Here is a 22,464-nt window from a genome sequence, read left to right as displayed (position 1 = left end):
TCCCAATGAGGAGCAGAAGGAGGGAGAACATGAGCAAGGAAGTCAGGACCGCGAGGGGTGCACCCACCCACTGAGACAGAGGCACTGATCTATTGGGAGCTCACCAAGGCCAGCTGGACTGGAACTGAAAAAACATGGGATAAAACCGGACTCTCTGAACAATGAGGGCTGATGAGAATCCAAAGACAATGGCACTGGGGTTTGATCCTACTTCATGTTCTGGCTTTGTGGGAACCTAGCCAGTTTGGATGCTCACCTTCCTAGACCTAGATGGAGGGGGAAGGACCTTGGACTTTCCACCTGACTGCTCTTCAGTCTTGAGAGGGAGGGGGAAAGGAGTGGGGGTAGGGGAGTGGAGTGGGAGGAAGGGGAGGGAAATGGGAGGATGGGAGGAGGCGGAAATTTTTTTCCAAGAAAAAAATTTAAAAAAAATACATAAAAAAAAGAATGGCCAAGATCAAAACACTAATGACAGCTTTTGCTGGAGAGAATGTAGGGTAAAGGGAACACTCCTCCATTGTTGATTGGAGTGCAAACTTATACAACAGTTTTTGAAATCAGTATGGCAATTTCTCAGAAAATTAGGAAACAACCTACCTCAAGAAACAGCAATAGAAGTGTCAATTTTTGGTATATACTTAAAGGATGCTCAATCATAGCACAAGGATATATGTTCAACTATGTTCATATCAGCATTATTTGTCACAGCCAGAACCTGGAAACAATTAAATACCCCTCGACTGAAGAATGGATAGAGAAGATAAAAAAAAATTTAAAGAAAGAATTAGCTTTATTTATAAATAATATACTCTGAATTTCAATATGGCTTGTCTTGTTTTGAATGAATTAAACCATGTGACTATACTGACTATACTTATGCATATAATTTATATGGTTATCATTACTATTAAATATGCTATTTAAGAGGCAATATAGAGAATAAAATGTTTCTGTCCAAGTGACAGTATAGAATCAGAGAAATCATTTTAAAAAATTATTTTTTACATATATGAAAAGAGCCAAGACAAAAAATGTACAATTAATTTAATCTATTGAAAATTTATAGTTCTTGGAGAACTTTCCATCTCTGCTATGGACACCATAGCAATACCAGGGTATTTGGGGATGTGTGTCCTGTGAGGATACAATGTCAAGGGCTTTGCTTCTCCTCCTTCTAGAGGCCTTCATGATTGCATTGTCCAAATGACATGTATACTGATATATACTTTTGTAGAATGTTGTATATTAGTTACAGTTTTTGTACTTTGCATGGTAGTAAAATTGTCAGATTGCCTTACATTTAAGATTGTTTTATTAAAGACTGATTTCTGTAAAAAAAAATACTAAACCTACTGAAAAATTAACATTTGGTATAAAATTTAATCCCCTGAAGATTAGTAAATTGATTTAACATTCCAAAATAAGCGTACAAATAAATATACACAATAAGAATTATCATTAATTATTTCTGATGCACTACTGAAGACTAACGTATATACCAAAGAATGTGTCTGACCTACCAAAAGAGAGGGAAAATCCTGTTATAGTAAGTCCTATCTACAACAGCTTCTTTCCTTTATTTACAGGAAATTCCTTCCATTTCTCATGAGATGCCTAAAACCATGGATTGATATAAATGTTATAAATACTATGCTTTCTGATATGCATACATATTTATGAAATAAATTATTAGACACAGTGATGGATGAGCATAACTAATACCTAAATTGGCATTTATTAAAGTGTGCTATCATAGTTATGTCAAAAAATCATATTGAACCATATTTAAGGGCACATGCCTATAACACATGCTACTGGGGAAGCCAAAGCTTGAGTAAGTGTGAGTACTCCTTCAGACCAGAGTTCAAGACCAACCTGGGCAACAGAGAAAGACCTAAACTGACTGGACTCTGTTGACCCTTCTTTGTGACACAGGAGACACTATGGTGTACCCACTAGATGGAATAAAGTGCAAAACAAAGCTTTTGACACAGTGGTAGTCTGTTTTACAATGTGCTTCAACACATGTACAATGAAAGCCATTCCCATTCCCCAAGAGTCTGGTACTTGAGGGAACAGAGACTGCTCCTAGGTAACTAAATGACAGGTAGTAAGTGAATCATAGTTTTGCTAGTAGAGGGATGGCTCTTATCCCAGAATAGTAAAATAGGGGGATATGAGATTTTTATCACTGTGCCAATTGAAAGCGTATTAAGTGTTGATGTCTGAGACTTTCCATTTAGTATTTCTGGACCATGGTTGAACTGCAGGTACCTGAAACCTTGGAAAGCAAAACCATGGCTAACAGCGTCTACTATAAACATCTAACAGATGAGCACTCTAGAAAGTCTTGCTGGCTTTCTACAGTGAGTTATTTACTACCACCATTCAAACGCCTCTTGTGGTTCTTCTCAGAGGCTTTCACTCACAGAACTGTTTTCCTGAGGCAGGATGCACGCCCTGTCATTCTGAATGACTCTGACATAAAAGCAAACAAACAAAATGAGGGGAAACCGAATCAGTCTCGCTGGGATCCTGCCAGTGAAACCTTGACTTCATGAAAAGAAAATAAGACGTTCACAGTCTCACAAGCAGGGTGGAGAAACATACAAAAAAGAATTTGTGTGGACAATATGCAAATTGCAGAGCACCAGCAGAAAAGAAAGCAGTCAGCGTTGGAATGAGGGGTACAGCTGTAGGAGAGCCCAATGGACAATATGTAAGACAGTCCAATGGATACCATTTCCTGTAGCTCATGGGTGGGATCATCCCAGCATGGCACTTTCGTCTTCCCAACAGAGAACCTCTAAAGGCTCCTTTTCTTGAAGGTATAGGCTTTTATTCTTACTATCTTTAATATCGATTCTTGAAGACTTGTTGCCACATGACATCTATTCCACAGTTTATCTAGTGAACATCATTTTTCAATGATGGCAGTATAGTTAAGCAGTATGCAAAATCATAGACGTACATGTATATCAATTTTGCAAAGATACTGCAAAGTGTCTATTAAATATATTAGTTATCAAATGTACTCATTTTACATGATTTTTAAAAGAAACCTACACAATTAGAATAATTGGATCTATTCAGACAGTTATATGAATTAAGAGTACAATATTCTGAAATATAAAGGCATTCTTAGCAGTTTCAAAAACAACTATGCTGTCTTTTTAAATGTTGTTGATTAAATACTTTAACTTCCTGTTGACAATTTAAATCCATTGTTTAATTTCAGGTCAAAATGAAGTAACCCAAATATTTACTCTGTTACATAAAAGGCCCAGAGGATGAAATTACATCTCTCCCTAATAAGGTTCTTTGAAATTCTATACAAGTTTAACTTAGCAGCCAAATTATCTGTCTACTGCTAGTGCTGACTGAGCAGTAAATAATAACTAGAAGAAAAACAAACACATAAAGTGGGATGCTTCACACCTTTCTGGGTGTTTCAAAATGACCCCAACCTGCCAATTTCAGCTAGAGCTCAAGCACAATAATTTAATAAATCTTTATACAAAGCAAGAATTCTTCCACATTTTTTAGGGCCTTATCCAAATTTCAAGAAACCCTAGGCAAAACCACACTTTCAAACTTTACCATTACTGTTAAAGTCAATCAAGAGACATTGCTGTTCTTTTTATGAAGGGAGCATAGATCCTGCCAGTCCAACTTGTCTTCATAGAATAAATTATTTGGAGAGTGTAATCTATCCCTTCTGCCTATGCAACGAACCCTCTACCCCTCACATTAAGTGTGACAAGATGAAAAAGAGACCAACTGGTCAAGAAATTTATTGCAAGAGAAGTGGGAGGGCACTTCTAAGCCTTCCATCTTATAGAAAAACCATTATGTATTCCAAATTCAGTCTAATGTCTTTTTATTTAATCAGTAAATAGAGAAATAAACATAATCTAGCTCACATTGTCCTCAGTTTACCCTTTTCACATGGTTTCTGGTATAATAAATCTGTGAATTAAAAGAAAGGTTAATAAGAAAAAACAGGCACAGATTTAATATTTTCCATCTCATGTATAAAATTTAAAACATTGTTGCAGTTACTAAGTTCAGCAGCACCTCCTCCTCTAGTTCCTTCCATTAATCTTGCCCCTTTGTCATTTTCCACTGTCAAATCATTATGTTGGGCCCCAGACTACCAGAACATGCTTAATAGTCTACTATCTGTTTCTATAAGGTTTTATTGAAATATATATTCGCTTATTAAATTGATGTACATGGCTGTCTTTATATTTCAGATCAAGTGACTTGTTCATATAGAGGCTATTTCTAGAAAATCAAAAATGCTATGAATGAGGTTTTCCTTTATAGACAGTATTTAGCAGTAAACCCCCAGTTCTGACCCTTTGAGTTCATATGTAACCAACTCCACAAGCTCCTAACTTACTTTCTCAGTCTTACTTTGTAAATCTGGTAACCTAAGTTTCACTTCATCCTGCTGCCATTGTCCTATACTTCATTTCATCACAGAAGCATCTCTAAAATGAAGACTTTTCATTCTTCATTAACATTCCAAGCAAGTTACATTTCCTAAAATACTATTTTAACTGGATGAGTTCTTACTCAAAACTGTTGTGATTATGTCTGGGTTAGCATTTCGGAGACAGAAGGGTAACATCATCTAATAGAACTCTGTGTGTTGCATGGTAATAACATCATGCTGGCCCCCCATGAACAGGACTACATCAGTTTGACTTTAAAGTTCTTTTAAGTCAATTCTCAGCTTCTCAATTGTATTACTCATTCTCCACATCCTCATACTCCTAATATTTCTAATTTGGAAATTTCAGTCAATCCTGGGCTTATAAGCAAACCATACCCCCTTCTGTTTTGTACCTCTGAGATGTATTTGTGTTTATGTTTCCTAGGGAAGGTTGTATTGTGTCTAAGATAATATATCCCAACATTTGAAGTGCCACTGAAGGTATGATTGAACTCCATATGTGATCTGTTCTTCAGGAAGCTATTCCTGATGATTGGATCGTGCTATGGGCTCTAATCCATTACGATTGCGATATTACTTTGTTTTCTTTCTTATACCCTGTCTTATGATTTTTGTCTCTCCATCCTAGGTCCTTCAATGACATTTTACAGCATATCATACTAAAAGTTCAAGGAATCTAACTTACGTATTTTTAGATAGTATAGTCAAGATTATAAATAAGTAACTCCCTGAAGTCAGGAGTGCTGCAGATCATAATCCTTGATACCCACTCTCTTTGCAGAAGGTTTTGTAATGTCTCAAGATTTTTTTATTGTTACAAAAAAGGAAGGGGCTGCTACTGACATCTAGTGGGTATATATCAGAGATGCTGTTAAGTATCATGTCTTGTACAGGAAAGTTCCTCCCCTGCCACCCCACAGCAGGGTTAACTAACTCAAATATGAATAATGTTGAGGATAAGACACATGCTGCTGTGGTCAATTCATTTGCCAAGATAGAATGCCTGTATATTACATCTACAAGTGTAGTAATGAGTAATGATAACTCTTTGCTAAGAAACACTTCATTCTAAATATTTTAGGGTTTTTGGTAACTTAGTTGGAAATCTTGACCTGAATGATGTACCAGTACCTATTCATAAATGTAGGATGGTCCTTTCTACCCTGAGATACAGATGAACCCAGTAACCAAAACCTGGGTATGTGATTGTTGGAAATTTTGGAAGGAAGCACAACAAAGAAAAGTTGGCTATATGTCGGAATATATACTTATGGAACAATTCAGTTTTATGAGTTAGGACAGCAGGTAGAAGCAGTTATCTTATATCTTATAGAGACTATCTTTGTAGTCAGTCCATAAATTTGAAGTATCCAATGATTCCACGCTGTTAGTTTTCTCTATTTAGTCTCAACTCTTTTGTCTAAGTTGTTTCTATTAATTTTCTTCCTTTATCTCCCCCCGATACTCTGAAGTCCACAATTCTGTATGTCAGTTCCAGATGGTGATATCTGAGTCACCAACATTTCTTCCTAGTGGCTAACAGCAGATTGAATTTCACATGCCCCTATTAGTTTCATGAGAATCTGTGCCCCATACAGTGCCTCGGAGATAAAGATTCTTCCTCTTTTATCACCCTAGGGAAATAGATGAACCAAAGAAATATGCACAAACTTTAACCGTCTCAGCCTGGGAACGATACCTATATCCCATGCCTTTGTATTTCAGACTAGAACTTGTTTCATGGCCTGGTCCATGTGGAAGAAGACTGGTAAGTACAGAATGATACATGAGAAAAGCAGATTGTAGAACAAGGTTAGGGAAAACAGCATTGTTTCTGCCATAGTGTTTAAAAAGAGAGATGGCTCAGTGGTTAAGAGCATTGCCTGCTCTTCCAAAGGTCCTGAGTTCAATTCCCGGCAACCACATGGTGGCTTACAACCATCTGTAATGAGGTCTGGTGCCCTCTTCTGGCCTACAGACATATACACAGACAGAATATTGTATACATAATAAATAAATAAATATTTTTTTAAAAAAAACAGCTCCCTACCTCTACCCTAGTCTACTCCTTTCAAGACATCCCATCAGAGTCAATGTCAATCTTATCCTTCCTAGTACTCAGAACAAAGAGTAGAAGCCATCTGTGACTCTTCTTTTTCTAACAGTGTACATCCAGTACATCAACAAGTCATCTTATTCTTGTCTTCAAAACACTGTCTGAACCCAATGCTTCTCACCACCTCTACTGCCAGCTTATCAAACAGTTCTATCCTTGTCAATCCATTTTGAGTTGAAAGCCAGGGTCACCTTTTTAAAATCCATGCCATAGCTTGGACTTCAAGGCACTTGGCATGGTGCTGCTCAAAGAACATCAGCTTGTTTTATCAGAGAATTACTCTCCTTGGTGTATACTGCTTCAACAGATTATATTACATTCCTCTTTTCCATTTCTCAAGAACTTCTTAAATATAGCTGAGCTCAAGATCTCCCTACCACTTTAGATGCCACTAAGAAAACGCTAAACTTCTTAAAATGACCAGGATACACCAACACAATCCCAGGTAGATAATCTCTGTGGCCTCATCTCTGCCCATTTCTATCACCCCAGCAGTCCTAGTGTCCTTGCCCATCCTCACAAGTACCAGGCATCAACCACCCTGAAGATTTTCTCTTGCTGATCCCTCTAACCCAATCCCCTTGCCCCAGGTGTTCACAGAGCTAGTCCCTTCACTTCCCTTAATTCTTGGAATGACAGACCTTGAGAGGGTTTCTCAGAGTTAATGAGCTCTTGATGGGCCCCTAAGAACATCAGGGTAGTCTAGCAGAGAAGGGGCTATATCACACTTACAGATGAGTAGAGATCTGGAAGATTCTGGAAGCCAACAGAAACTAGAAAGGAGACTGAGGAAATCATTAGTATTTAATCTTTTAGGCTGGCGTGCACATGACCCTCTCTCTACAGGACAAGAATGAGCGATTGCTAGATAAGATGGGGAGAAATCATGTGATCAGGCATGTATTTTGGAAAGAGATGTACCTGGAATTATGACAAGTTAGTCAAGAGCTAAAATAAAAGCCCAAAGTTAGGAAACTGAAGCATGGAGAACTGCATCAAGTGAGGAAACCAGTCAGGAATGGACAGGAGTTAGGATGGAGCAAGGGAGAGATGATTATCTGCTTCTTGTTGTTGCTTTAATTTAGCTGTTGAGGAGGTGATAATGAATGCATGCACAGAAGCTGCTGATAATGCATTAGAGTAGAGAAGGAGGACACGGAGGGACAGGAGAGCTGGTGTGATCAGTTTTAATCTGCTGCTCTTGTGGATCTGTAAACCTCTAGGGAAAGGGTCCAGGAAAGAGCTGGTTGGTCAAGAAAGAAAGAATGCACTGAAGATTTTTTTCCTATCACAAGGTCCCAAGGAGTGGGGGAGCATACATAATGTATGTGGATGTGCATGCTTGTGTGTACGCATGCATGTACATCTGCATGTAAGTGGATGTACCTAAGAGTGCAGAAGTTGGTGTCAATAGATGTCTTACTCCATTTCTCTCCACCATTTTTTGGAGATAGTCTCTCAGACAGTAGAGAGCTTACTAACTGACTAGACTAGCTGGCCATTGTGCTCCATGGATCGGCCTGTCTCTACATCCTTAACAGTGGAGTTATAAATACATGTCACCACACTGAGCTTTTCATATGTGTGCTAGGAATCTGAACTCTGGTACTCATATTTGGGCAGTGGATATTTTACTGATTGAGCCATCTCGCAGGGCCCTCAAGTTATTTATAATAGGTATTAATCTTAATGAATACTTAATGAAGCATACAATAGTACAACATGTTACTTGTTTTTATCATCTTCCACACTCTGCAGATTAGGATGGTTCTAAGTAATTTCTCCATGTTATAATGTATTTGCCAGTAATGCCTGACCTTACAGCTCAGGCCTTTACCTACCAATACTATGTTGTGTTATGAAAAATGCATTACAGATTTTAGAGTAAGATAAAAGTGTGTTCAGTTCTAATCTCTGGTCCTTAACCACAATTTGACCTTAACACTGAGCAATGTTTTCATCTGTGAAACGGTAGCCTTTAGATTTATATTGCAGGGATATGGTGAAGATCAAGAAGAATGTATGGAAAGTGCTAGATGGAGCACACATGCATTGTAAATTACACTTGTTATCATATCCATCCTAAAAATTTTCATCTTATGAACTGCAATTCCATCACATTTATTCTATATTTTAATAAATGCTACACTGTTCAGAAAGTTTTGAGAAATCAATACATTGCACGAGATTTAAAGTTATTTAATGACAATTCAGATGTGAGCTATTTTATTGGAAAGAGAATAGTCTGTAGTATGGAGCTGCGGACTGCGTTCCTGCTACCCTGGCTCACGGCTGCCTGGCTAGCTTATGCACCAAAATAATTACACGGAAACTGTATTCTTTTAAACACTGCTTGGCCCATTAGCTCTAGCCTCTTAGTGGCTAATTTTCACATATTGATTAACCCATTTCTAATAATCTGTGCAGCACCATGGGGTGATGGCTTACCAGGAAAGATCTTAACCTGCGTCTGTCTTGGAGAGGAGTGCTATAGTGTCTGTCTCAATGCCTTCTTCCTCCCAGCATTCTGTTCTGTCTACTCTGCCCACCTATGTTCTGACCTAACAGGCCAAGCAGTTTTCTTTATTAATTAACCAATGAAACAACAGATAGACAGATGACCCTCCTCCATCAATAGTCTTAGTTTTTTTTTTTTTTTTTACTTGTGCATCATGATGGATGACATAACACTAACTGTCCCTTTGTCAGACACAGTGGAATGGGAAGAAAGCCATGGACGTGGAGTCAAAAGATCACCCAGAAGTTTCAAATTTGCAGCATCCAGCCACAACAACATGAGAATTCATTACCACTTCTTAGTATCCATTTGCACACCTTTGAGATGAAGACTTGTCTATGTGTGCAAAGTTTAAGCTCAGAAAATGGAGCTATGCCAGAAGCTATAGAGATCACTCTAGATATTTGATTCTCACACCTGGCTGCACAGTAGCATTGCTGAGAACTTGAAAAATATAGTTATAAAAGTGCAATCCAGGAATATCACTGAAAGTGAAACCTGTGATATTTTAAACACAACTCATAAATTCTGTGCATATTTAGTCAAAGATGATTTAAAACCTTTAGTAACACCTTAGCCTCATGAATGTGTGTATATATACATCTTAACATGAGGCTAAGGTGTAAATATATATATATTTTTGTATATATATATATTTATGTATATATATATACACACACTTATATATACCCACTTAATATATATGTGTATGTGTGTATTGTCCTTAACATCAACTTCATTAAACAGACATTCTGTTGTATTTAAATATACATAGAGGGTTAGAGGAAGGAAAGGAAAGTGGGAAAATGGTGTAATCATATTATAAATTTTTAATTTAAAAAGGATTAGAAAATAAAGTAGATAATCTTTCTGATGTGTAAATCTTCCCTAAAGTAAATGATGAATGAGCCATTTTCTCTCAGACTCTACTCTCTTTAATACCTTTGTGTCCCCTGCAAACTCCAACTCCTCATTCTCTAAAAGTATGTGAATACCTAACATGCATGCGTGCTATGTGAATACCTAACACACATGCATGCACATGCGCACACACATACACACACACTCATGTTTAAGTTGAAACACACTCTCTCGGGTGAGAGCATCATTCGGTGTTGACCTCCAGGCACATGATCACTCTCACAGAAATCTGATCCCAGCAAGAGCTACAAACATTACAAAGGCATGTGGGAAAAAGACAGTCGTCATGAGGACCATAATCCACTTGCTAGATAGAGTTCTAGCCGTACATTTTAGATTCAATAACCAGTACTTTTGGAGGCTGTTTGAAAGCCCTTGACTGTTGCTGCCAGTTTTCTCTATGAAATCAGAGAGTTTCAAGACTCTCGTGTCTACTGCTTGATTCTAAGTTTCAGCCTTTGGATTGCTCTTCATGTGTTTCTTATGATGCTATAGGAAATGAGTAGTGCTATAATCATATAATGAAATCACACTTAGGCAATCTCAAGAAATAAAATTTAACACATACATATACGTGTATTTTTACTTATCTTCTGGAAAACAAATTAAATCATCTTAGAACAGCAGTTTCTACAAAAACACACATTGCTATTTATTTTAAACTGAAATACACTGCACGCATCATTTCTATTGCTACATTGTTATACACAAGCATCTTCTCTGTTGTCCCTGGGAAACCTTAGACTTTAAGGACAAACATGATCGTACAAGCTGAGGAGGAATAGCTCCCCATGTGGAACACATTCTTGGCGATATCCATGTCTTCTTCTTCCCTGTGACCTCACTAGTTGCCTGTGTGCGGAACGACTAGGGTGGCAATGTCCAGCAGTCTATGCCCCAAGTGGCACACAATAAAGAATTACTGTCACTTGAGACCCTACTAATAAGGCAAGAGGAGAAACCAGATTAAGTATCTCCCTACAGGAAGACAGAATCTTAATAGGATTGTTACCAAGCTGCCACATTCTTGATCCCAATAAATCTAGGAAAATAAGGAAAGCCCTTGAGGACTGTGGTTTTCATCCATGAGATGAGCAATTGGCATGCTAATAATATCTTCTTTCCTCTTATGCTCCCCATAGCCAACAACATATAAACCATCCAGGAGTTTTGGAAGAAAGCATAACAAAGGAAGTGCATAAAATTGTTCAGACTGTCTAAACACACAGCATGATTTCAACACCCTTGTCTTCCAACCTCAGACTCTCCAAGTGGAGCATCAAGGGAGACATCAAGATGTGACATCACCATTAAGCAGGAACAGCACACATTGCCAAAGGTCTATTTTATGGCCTTATAAGAGAATTCAAAAATCAACACAGCATATTCTACCCCAAACCTTACTGCAGACAGTAGATTCATGTCTTCAAGTCTTTTGAGGATAGTCTTCCCATCTCTCTTTCTAGCAGAACTGAGGTTAAAGTAAGACTTACTGATTGCTCATTTAGGTCCTGGGTGTCGTCCATGTGGTTCTCTCGCTGCTCTTGCCACCCCCACGTAGAAGCAGCTTCCTTTAATTGAAAGTTGAAGATCTAAAACAAAGAAAAGGTGGAAATAGAAAAAGTAAAATTCATTTTTATTCACTGGCAGACCCATAAAGACTTAGCAAGATAGTTGGCAGTATGCAGTATGCAGGATATAGGAGAACCTCTGATGAAAGAAATGAGTTGCTAATTTTAATTCCATATCTAACATAAATAATGATCTTTTAAATAATATCATGGCAGAACTGGTATATGGCAATAGCTCCTTCAGTTAAAGGAAAATATCTAGCAACTTTGACAATACAGGTTGCAGAAAACAATTAATATACCATTTTGATTAGACAAAGAAATGGGATCCACATTAATCACTACTGTATAATATAAATTGAGAAAACACAATGTGTTTTAGTAATGCCGTTTTTGGAATGAGAAAATGTGTCTAAATTATCAGATGGTCATTTTCTTTTCTAAAGAGCTTATTTGGGTGCCGGTGACAAAACTTGATGGTCCAATTGCAAGGTCCTAGGTTTGACCCTATAAGCAGCAAAAAGATACCATGTTTCAAAATACAAAGTTTTTTTTTTGGGGGGGGGAATATTTCGAGACAGAGTTTTTCCTTAGCTTTTGGTTCCTGTCCTGGAACTAGCTCTTGTAGACCAGGCTGGCCTCAAACTCACAGAGATCCGCCTGCCTCTGCCTCCCGTGCTGGGATTAAAGGCATGTGCCACCACCGCCCGACAAAATACAAAGTTTTTAAGAGATGGGGAAAATAATTATTTTAAGACAGATAAGAAGGAGAAGTATTGTATAAACTACAGTGACACAATCAGCTAATTATTTAAAAGATAATTAATCTTTTAATCATCTTTACTTCACACCATATGATACTTTTTCCCCAGCCAAGCAAACATATAATTTTAGATCCAAATGCAGGAAGATTTTATAATAGTAGCAATGTAGGACAACACCAAAAAAGCCAATGCTCCCCCAAATTCTCATCTTTCTTCTGACAAATGAATATGCAAGGCCAAGAAATGCTTAAAAACATTAAATGTTTTTTTTATTATTTTTTTTTTTTTTGGTTTTTCGAGACAGGGTTTTTCTGTGGCTTTGAAGCCTGTCCTGGAACTAGCTCTGTAGACCAGGCTGGTCTCGAACTCACAGAGATCCGCCTGCCTCTGCCTCCCGAGTGCTGGGATTAAAGGCGTGTGCCTCCATCGCCCGGCTCATTAAATGGTTTTATAAGAACAATTTAACACAGTGAAAACTGGATTTTACAACTAGGTTCTCCAAGACCTCCATGGCTTATTCTAGCGTCATTAAGTTTAGATGCCAGAATACTGCCTATAAGGGAAGACAGGGTTGGTCTATCCTTTTGTGAGTTGCCCACAGTGTCTAGCTCAGTGTTTCACATGTTGACTATCAGTGACAAATGCAGCCCTCAGGAGGCATGTGGTGATGCCAACAAAGGATGGGAGGAAACAGCTGATGTTGAAAATTAGTCTCATACTTTGAGGAAGGGCCTGTTCTACTCCAGTTTTCTGGGCATCTTGCTTTATGTTAGGACAATAAAACACAAATGCAGAAACACTACTAAGTGGAATTCATTAACTAGTCATAAAACTCAACATTGAAACTTAGTCAATAATTCCCTCCTAGGATAGTTATCAATGATGCCAGTTAAATGCATTTATTTTCAAACAAATCTGTTGTGTCAAATTTCTAAGACTGTAGTAGCCAAGAACCATGAGCTGGGTAACGCAGAGCAGCCATTTATTCTGGAGCATTCTATGAACCAAAAAGCCTAAACCAAGACTCTGGCAGACCTATGTTCCCTCTGGAGACTAGAAAAACAAAGCACAGCCTCCCTGTCCCAAACCTTGGCTTCTGGTAGTTACAACAATTCTCGGAATTCTGTGGATTACAGATGCACCAATCCAGGGTCTACCTCATTACCACATGCTATTCTCATTCTCCTTGCCGTTTTCTTCCAATGGGGTGTGCATGTGTGCACGTGTGCGTGCGTGCGTGTGTGTGTGTGTGTGTGTGTGTGTGTGTGTGTGTGTGTGTGTGTGTGTGTGTGTGTGTGTGTGTGTGTGTGTAAGTTTTCTTCTATAAGTACAATAGTCACAGGCTCAGGCCCCATCCAAATAATGTAAGAGCACATTATCACCTGGGTAAATCTACAAAGACCCTAACTCTAAATAATGTAGCATTCATAGCTTTGAGGCTTAGGACTTAACCATATCTTTTAGGCCCCAAAATTGACATATTTGGTTACCACAATGAAATTACTTTAACTATGTGATCACAATGCTTAAATATTATATATCCAGAATAACTGCATGCAGAAGAAACTGAAGAAATTGATTATTGGGAAAGATGAAATGATCTTTCAGAGGACCACTATATCAGGTTCTCTTAACACCTTGAACAAAATTAAAGCTCATCAGGACACGCACTGGCACGGAAGGGAATTAAACAAAAGCTCCTCCTCCCTGATTTTTTGGTTAACCACCAGTTTAAAATCTACTTAGCATTTTGTTGGGGAGTTATTCTTGTCAGTGTTCCATGTCACAACATGATGCCTTGCTTTTTATTTCCTTGAAATTTAGATTAACTGTTTCTTGGCTTGAGGTTTAATGCTAACATAATTTTTTTTTCTTTTTCAAAGTCACTCAGGTCCTAAAATATTATGAGCCCAGTGATTCTATATTATTGAACCACACTAAATTCACTTGACTAATTGCAGACACAGTATAATTTTTACATCATAATTTACCAACTTTTGTTATACTAAATCCTTTAACATTTAGTTTTCACAAATATAAGAGAAAAAGATGAGAACACTCCTTGAATCAAGTAAGAAAAGAATTAACCTTATAATAAAGATATAAAATTAAGGACCAACAGTAACCCCATGCTGTTTTATGAAGTGAAAATCTAGATGCCTGCTCTATCCTAGGCACCTCTTCCAGAAAGCTAAATTTTAGACAGGTATAGCAGGAGACTCACACATTCTGGTATTATTTCTCCTATAGTTACATTTTCAAGAGATATAGACAAGTAATCAAATCCTCTATGCTGACTCTTACGTAGATGAGAGCTATATATTCATAGGTCTTAAAAATTGTAGTAAAAATTAGTAATCCTTGTAATTCAAACACATAATCTTATACATGTTTATATGTGTATATAACATTAAGAATTCTTAGAAACATTTAAGACAGTGTAGGCTGGCCCAGGTAGTAGGGATCAAGGACTCTTCAGCTCTATTGAATGAATGAAGGAGATTTTCCTAATCTGTCCCGCTAATAAACTTTCAATAAAAATGAGATTGTCCAGCTAGAAGAAACATCAATATGAAGAGCATGGACTTCCTCTCTACACGGGAACAGGAGCTGAGCACAGGAACTGCACATGGAGAACACTACACCTCTAGACTGTGCACACAGGCGGTAATGCCTTTTGCCAGCATTGAAGCCCGACACCTGGGCTTTGTCACTGACTTCCCGCATAGTCCTTTTCTCATTCAAGGAATCACCAACAATCAACAATTAAACTACATTCTGGAGTCTGCTCGAGTCACATACTACCTGCTCTCCTCTGTGTCAAGGGAAGAGATGAAGTGCCATAGGCATTTGCCTGTATAGGAGCATCAGCTTTGTCCCTCACTCCTATATCCTGAATGTCACATGTTACACACAGCCAGACTGATAAACTTTTACACTGTGTGTCTGCTTTGACTCTTTAAAACATCTTTAGAACTTTACTCCATCCTTCAGACAAAGTAGGCATCCTTTCATCGCTCTGATTTGCATCAGTACCAGTCTCTATCCTTAAGGATAATTCTGCCAAAAGATCCTTCAAAGGATTGCCAGGGGTAATGGACAATGGCTCCCTGGAGACCTTGGTCTGAAACCAAAGTCTGGAGCTATAACTTTATAGCTAGGAGATAGGAGAATGCAAACACAGATGAAACTCTATGCATCTCTCACTGTCAAAACAAAAAAGAGGGCAAAGAAGGGATCATCTGTTTCCGTAACCATGTTCCACTCCTAGCGGAACTTTAGGAAAAGATTTAGACCACAGACTACCCAAGCTTTTGCTCCAGCTGTGTTCAGACACCGGGAGGTGGAATTAAATACTTGGATGATACATCATCTTGGACACATCCAGCCCCAATGATGTAGGTAGGATGTTTGCACTTAAGACAGTTGTCTAGGTCAAGGGAAGACAGTCCTAAATTATATTATGACATCAAGACAGTTTATCTGTGGATGGGCATTCAGATTTTCAAACTCCAAGTAAATGTTCAGAAACATATTTTGAGGAAAAAAATAAAGTTTGTAACCAGACATGATGATACATACCTCCAACCTCAGCACTAAGCAAGCTGAGGCAGGAGGATGGCAAAATTGAGGCCAGAAAAAAAATTGTCTCAAATGAATAAAATAAAACCATAATTAAGACCCACTCACACAGGAGTATATTATATACATATACTGTATGCTCCTTACACGGACCTATATTCAACTTAAACCACCAAAGAATTTATCCAGGGCTTATCCTGCTGTATCAAATAAGTTCTATCTAATGATGCATCTTGCTTAGGATTTTGAGCCTTGAAAAATATCAAGCTAGTCTTCCTTCAGTGGCAAATGTAGAACATGACAACTTTTTACAGTTACTTGGGGAAAACTTATTCGAAGGGAGAGACAGAAAAAGTTCAACCAGAAAGAACAAGAGTGAAGCTTGAGAAAAGCTCCTGGCAACTTGACCAACTGGGTGTTATTGGACCTGATTCTCACTCTTCCCAGGGTTTCATTAACTGTCCTCACAATCTTCAATTAAATTTCCTTTATTGTTCAAGTTGCTTCTTGTAAAACCACAAGTAGGAAGACAGTCTAAGAATTTACATTTTCACCCCATTATTGAGAATTCTTAGCTGTGAGCAGCTGTCCAGAAAACAAAACTGCTTCCCAAGTTTTGTACACCCAGTTACCAACAGGCCTTTCACCTTTCAATAATGGGCCATAAGGCTGGGTGAGCCACTGGCTGGCTCCCACTGCCTGGGCAGCCTGCCTGAGAGGGAAGCCAATAGCACAAAGAACACCTAGCTCCAGTTCCATGGCCAAATGCTCGGAGAGGTGAAGATGAACGTACTGGGGCTGTTCACATGACTCTGTTCTCTGCCCATAAAAAAGAAAAACAGTAGGGGTGTCCAAGAAACAAGGCTAGGTGAATAGTAACGAGTACCTTGTTTGACTTCATGTCCTTCAATGGAGCCAAGGCTATAAACTACAGGCTGAGCTATTTTGAACTGTTTATAAAGACAGCAACATGGACTTTGCAGAATCACTCATGTAACCCAAAAAGTTTCATAATATGGGATGATGGGGTTAGGACTGGGTGCATGGCTCAAGGTTAGAAGACCTGCCTGGCATATGCAGAGATGCTGGGTTTGAATCCCAGTCCCACTAAACAATAGTGGTGGTGTGGAGATGGTGGTGGTGGTGGCAGTGGTAGTGGCGGTGGTAGCAGCGGAGGTGGTGGTGGTAGTGTGGGTGATGGTGGTATGGTAGTGGTGGTTATGGTTGTGGTGGTCATTGTTATGATACTGTGCCAGAAAGACTTTTGTGGGTTGGGTCCAAGGAGTCCAATGGCAGGTGGAAGACAGACACACTATGCAGACTGTGCTCAAGTGGAGAGTTCTATTGAGATGAACGAAGTGAAGGGAGAGAGAAAAGAAGTGAAAAGAGAGAGAGAGGAAGAGAGAGAGAGAGAGAGAGAGAGAGAGAGAGAGAGAGAGAGAGAGAGAGAAATGGGCAGGAGCTGGGGAGAGAGAAGAGGAAGAGAAAGAAGAGACAGAGGCAAAGACAGAAAGAGAATCTTGATCCAGGAAAATCCTTGATCCTTCATCCTTGACCTATGTTGTCTTCACACTTACTTGAACACACTCTCCAAATCATCTTCTCTTCTCTCATACTGAGTCCTCTCTCCCCACCTGTATTCAACAATTATATTGATGAGTGTTTTGTCTATCCTGCATTAATGCAGCTGACTCCCCTGCAAACTGGCAGAGGAGAAAATATTTGAGACAGAAATATTATTTGCATTGTATTTTGAGATTGTGTGAAAATTTCTTTCAAAACCATAAACCACTTTGATCACTAGAGGTATTGGAATAAATTTTCTACTTGTATTTTGCTGTTCACATACTAAATAAATGCATTTTTTACATTCTTTACAGTAGATCAGTATCTATGCACTTTCTCACAGAAACACAGTGACATCTGATTCTGTCCAATTACAAATCTTATACCAGCCAGTATTTCCAGGAACTGTAACAGTCTTACACAAATATATTTAGATCACTGTAAGCAGTCATCGATCTTAATAATCTTAGATAAACTTTAAAAATTGAAAAATAACTTTGGTAACTCATTAATACTCACTATTTTTAACTTTGTCATTCTATATATAAATTCAAAATGCGATTTATTTCTTTAATGCCAAGATAGTGAGTGAAACAATCAATAATAAAATGGATGTGAGAAAAAGAAAACAACTATTTATCTTTATATTTTGATTGTCTTAAAACCTCAATAAAAGACACCTCTTGTGGGAGTGACACATCCTCGGATTTCTGAAACATGAGATGAGCAACATGTGGAATTAAGAGGCTATATCTGGTGTTGCAGGTGAGAAGCCAAGGGAACTTAGAAGGATGTCTTAGCCTGGTGTGGGACAATGGTCTATATTTTGTCAATTATATTTTAAATAAATGCTGATTGGCCAGTAGCCAGGTAGAAAGTATAGGTGGGACAACCAGGCAGGAAGTAGAGGCAGGGTGATGAGAACAGGAGAATTCTGGGAAGAGTAAAGCTTGGTCTGCAGTCCTGACCCAGCCACAGAAGAAGCAAGATGTGACTGCCTCACTGAATAAGGTACTGAGCCAAGCTGCTAACATAGACAAGAATAATGGGCTAATATATGTTATAAGTTAATAAGAAGCCTGAGCTAATGGGCCAATCAGTTTATAACTAATGTAGACCTCTGTGTGATTTCTTTGGGACTTAACGACTGTGGGAACCAGGCAGGACAGAAACCCTGACAACATTAGCGGAAAGCAGATATGAGAGCAAAATCAATAGGACACAGAAAGGACTTGAATATCACTGAAAAGTTGGATAAGACTTTCAAGGGTTACAGGAGTCATGATTAACTGGTCACACCTAAGAACTGAGAGGACACACTGTGTTTATATTTGCATTTGCTAAGTCATTATCTTCACTGACGCAGATGAGCAAGCAGCTAAGACAAGAAGCTATGAAATAACTGTGTGAAACCCTTGCTACTTTGACTGCAGAAAGGCTACAAAACCTCAGACCACCCTCGAATGCAACCGTGCAACAAAGCCTTTGGGGAAGGAATAAAAGAAAATGATTAAATGAGATAAATCAAAAGCTCAACCTTACAGAAATGTACATTCTAAAGTTTTACTTCATGGCATGAAAACCTCATACTGAAAAAACAAAACCAAGACTGACCTAGAGGCCTAAGACCCCAAAACTGTGGGGAAGCAAGATCAAAACTGATCCACAGGAAAGAAAGGATTCTAAGAGAAATCTATTAAAAAAAATCATAAACTACACAAGGAAACAAAACACCCCTGAAAGACTAAATGCAGCAATAAAGTAGCAGCCAATCAAGACTTCAAACTGGAGAGTAAGCTCAATAAAGCATCTTAGAACTATCATTGACATAGTTAGGAAAAGGAGAAAGAGAAACAAAACTGAAGGACCCACATATTAAAAACAAACACACAAATTTGGAAAGGAACCATAAGAATGTTCTCTAAAATATATGCGTTAAGGGCTGGAGAGATGGTTTGGTGGTTAAGATATCGCTGCTCTTAAAGAGGACCCAAGTTTGCATCCCAGCGTCCTCAGGATGGTTCAACCTATAACTCGAGTTCTAGGGGCTCTTATGTACTCTATAGCCTCTATGGGAAGCAGGCATGCACATGATATGAATACACACACACACACACACACACAAACACACAAATAAGATTAAAATAAACATATCTTTTAAAAATCATGCACACACACACTCACATGTGTGTATGTGTGCGTGCATGTGTGTGTTTGTGTACACATGTGCATGGTGGGGAGGTGGCTCAAGGAGCAAAGTGCTTTCCAAACAAGCATAAAGACCTGAGCTTCAGTCTTTAAAACTCATGTAAATCTGGGTACAGCATGGAGTTTCTATGGTGAAATGGGGCATGGAGGCAGGAGAATCCCATCTCACTGACCAGCATAGCCTGGGCTGTGTAGTGATGGTGAAGAACAAATGTATCTCTTATTAAACAAGATGGAAAGTGAGAACCAGCACTCAAGGTTCATCTCTGACTTCTGCTTGTAAGAACGGCACCTGTGTACTGGAACACACATCTTCACACATACGTACACATGAAGATCATATGCATACATATACCACATGCACACATGTACATGCACACAAAACTTCCTGTGTTTTGAGACAGGATCTCACCCTGCAGCCAAGCTGGCCTTCAATTCACTATCCTTTGGCTTCAGCTTCCTTCATCCTGACATTGCATGTATGTAATTATTCCATATTATTCCAGTGTACTGTACCCAAGTACACTGAATATTTTTTTTTTCGAGACAGGGTTTCTCTGTAGCTTTGGAGCCTGTCCTGGAACTAGCTCTGCAGACCAGGCTGGTCTCGAACTCACAGAGATCCACCTGCCTCTGCCTCCCGAGTGCTGGGATTAAAGGCGTGCACCATCATCGCCCTGCTTACACTGAATATTTTTAAGAAAATAAACCAATAAATAAAATAGCCAAAAAGTCAGATATTACCAAAGAACAAATTTGTAAATTTTGTGAATTTGGCAACAAACTTCACAAGTATTTATTACTTTGTTGTCAAAGGCAACAAAAGCAGGTTTTTTTTTAAAAAAAAAAAAAAACTCTTCCTGTCAATTATTCCATAAAATCAGTTTCTCAGCAATTAAAGTTTGGTACCCATTAAACATACTTTTTATTAGGGTAGAGGTTCCCCAAATAATAAAGTAAACATGAGATATTTGTTGCTGTAGTAAACTTGATTTACCTAATCCAAGCCATTTATTTGAATTTATTTGAATTGTATCTACAGTGAATAAAAGCAAACTATTGACTTACTTGTTTAACTTACTAAATGTTGGTGAAACAGGGAAGATAGTCATAGTTTCCAGGAAAATTTGAAGATGTATTCCTCGGAAAAAATTTCCATGTAGTATCAGAGTATAAAATTCATTCCTTAAGGTGAATATGTTGGTGCACACTTATAAGCTCAGAAGTGAGGAAACAGTGGCTTTGGAATCACGGCAAGTTCAAGGCCAGTCTAGTCTATTTAGTGACTCTGAGCTACCCAGAGCTACATAGAGTATCCTCTCTCTAGAAAGCAAAGCATCTTTGTATTCTGACTTTGTGATTGCATTCAAAGTAGGTTCACCCTGAGGGGAAAACTTGCCATTATAGTGCCTACAAATCCAAAAGCTTCCTGAGTGCTAATGTAAAAATTTAATAACCCCACATGCTTCTCCGTTGAACATTTGGACTTTAAGGAAACCTGGGGAGAGAGAGGAAGGGAAAGACAGGAAATGAATGGAGAGGAGATAGGGGGCAGAAGTGAGAGGGAGGAGAGTGGATATGGGGATGCTGGCTAGTCTTATCTATGTCAACGTGACACAAGCTATAGTCATCTGAGAGAAGGGAGCCTCAACTGAGAGAGTGCCTCCTTAAGACTGGGCTCTAGGCAGACTTGTAGGCCATTTTCTTAATTAGTGATTGATATGGGGGTCCAGTCCATTGTAGATGGGGCCATCCTGGGCTAGTGGTCCTGGGTTCTATGAGAAGGTAGGCTGAGCAAGTCATGAGGAACAATTGAGTAAGCAGCACCCCTTCAAAGCCTCTGCATCAGCTCCTGCTTCCAGGTTTCTTCCATTTGAGATCCTGTTCTGATTTCCTTTGATGATGAACACAGTGATTTGGAAGAGTCCGTCAAAGAAATCTTTTTTTTTTCCCCCAAGTTGGTTTTGGTCATGGTGTTGTGTCTCAGCAACAGAACCCTAACTAAGACAAGAGGATACATCTGTGAATGGAATGGAATTGGTTCAGCTGCAGCTCTTCGCCTTGGAATTAAAAGGAACATAAGAAAGAAGCAGTATGAATTTACCTAAGAATGATACGTTTCTGTAGATATACTACTTGAAGTTTCTTAGCTTCGGGGAACAAAGCCACCTCCTCTTCTCCTTTCTGGGTTTCAATTCTTCCCTGTGTTAGTGTAAAACACACATGTCAGAGCTTCCACTCTGCTCTGTCCACCGGAGTCACAAATCATAAACCAAATCTTGCCTTCACTTACTTGGCAGGCTGCGAGATATTAAGAACACGCATTCACCCACACTGCCCCCTAAATCATGTTTTCCTTTCATACCCCTAGTTAGGCAGACCACATCTTTAATGAAATTTTTCTCTTAATACTTGGTTCCCTACAGAAATGACGGCAAATCCAGTCAACCACAACGTGCAATTACCTAGGAAACGCATGAAATAAAAGGTAGATATGAACTAGGTCATAGTACATCATTATTTTTAGATCACTCAATTACAAACTGACATTGTACTGATACAGGTCCACAGAAATTTATGCCCAAGTATTGCATTTATACTTAACCAAGTGTATGAAAGGAAGCCAATTGGTTGAAATAGCAATAAATTTTCAAAGCAGTTAGAATGCACCTTTGCAAAAGACCCTAAGGTTTAGTTAATTAGTTAGTCAGTTAGTTCACTTGAAACTAAATTGTTCTTTAGGAAAGATAAAGGAA

At 38.6% G+C, this 22,464-nt stretch overlaps 1 protein-coding gene across 1 annotated transcript in view; it reads right to left on the bottom strand.

Annotated features, from left to right (window-relative positions):
• The window catches only part of Eya4 (EYA transcriptional coactivator and phosphatase 4), a 253,733-nt gene that overhangs the window by 211,919 nt on the left and 19,350 nt on the right, over nucleotides 1–22,464 (bottom strand). The window contains exon 2 of the mRNA XM_005360934.2: nucleotides 11,511–11,609. Within this exon, the coding sequence (XP_005360991.1) occupies nucleotides 11,511–11,543 (33 nt within the window). The 5' untranslated portion in view covers nucleotides 11,544–11,609. The remainder of the gene's footprint in view (nucleotides 1–11,510; nucleotides 11,610–22,464) is intronic.

The sequence above is a fragment of the Microtus ochrogaster genome, linkage group LG4 (assembly GCF_000317375.1).
Source record: "Microtus ochrogaster isolate Prairie Vole_2 linkage group LG4, MicOch1.0, whole genome shotgun sequence".
Classification (NCBI taxonomy): domain Eukaryota; kingdom Metazoa; phylum Chordata; class Mammalia; order Rodentia; family Cricetidae; genus Microtus; species Microtus ochrogaster.
This window is presented reverse-complemented; position numbering and strand designations above follow the sequence as displayed.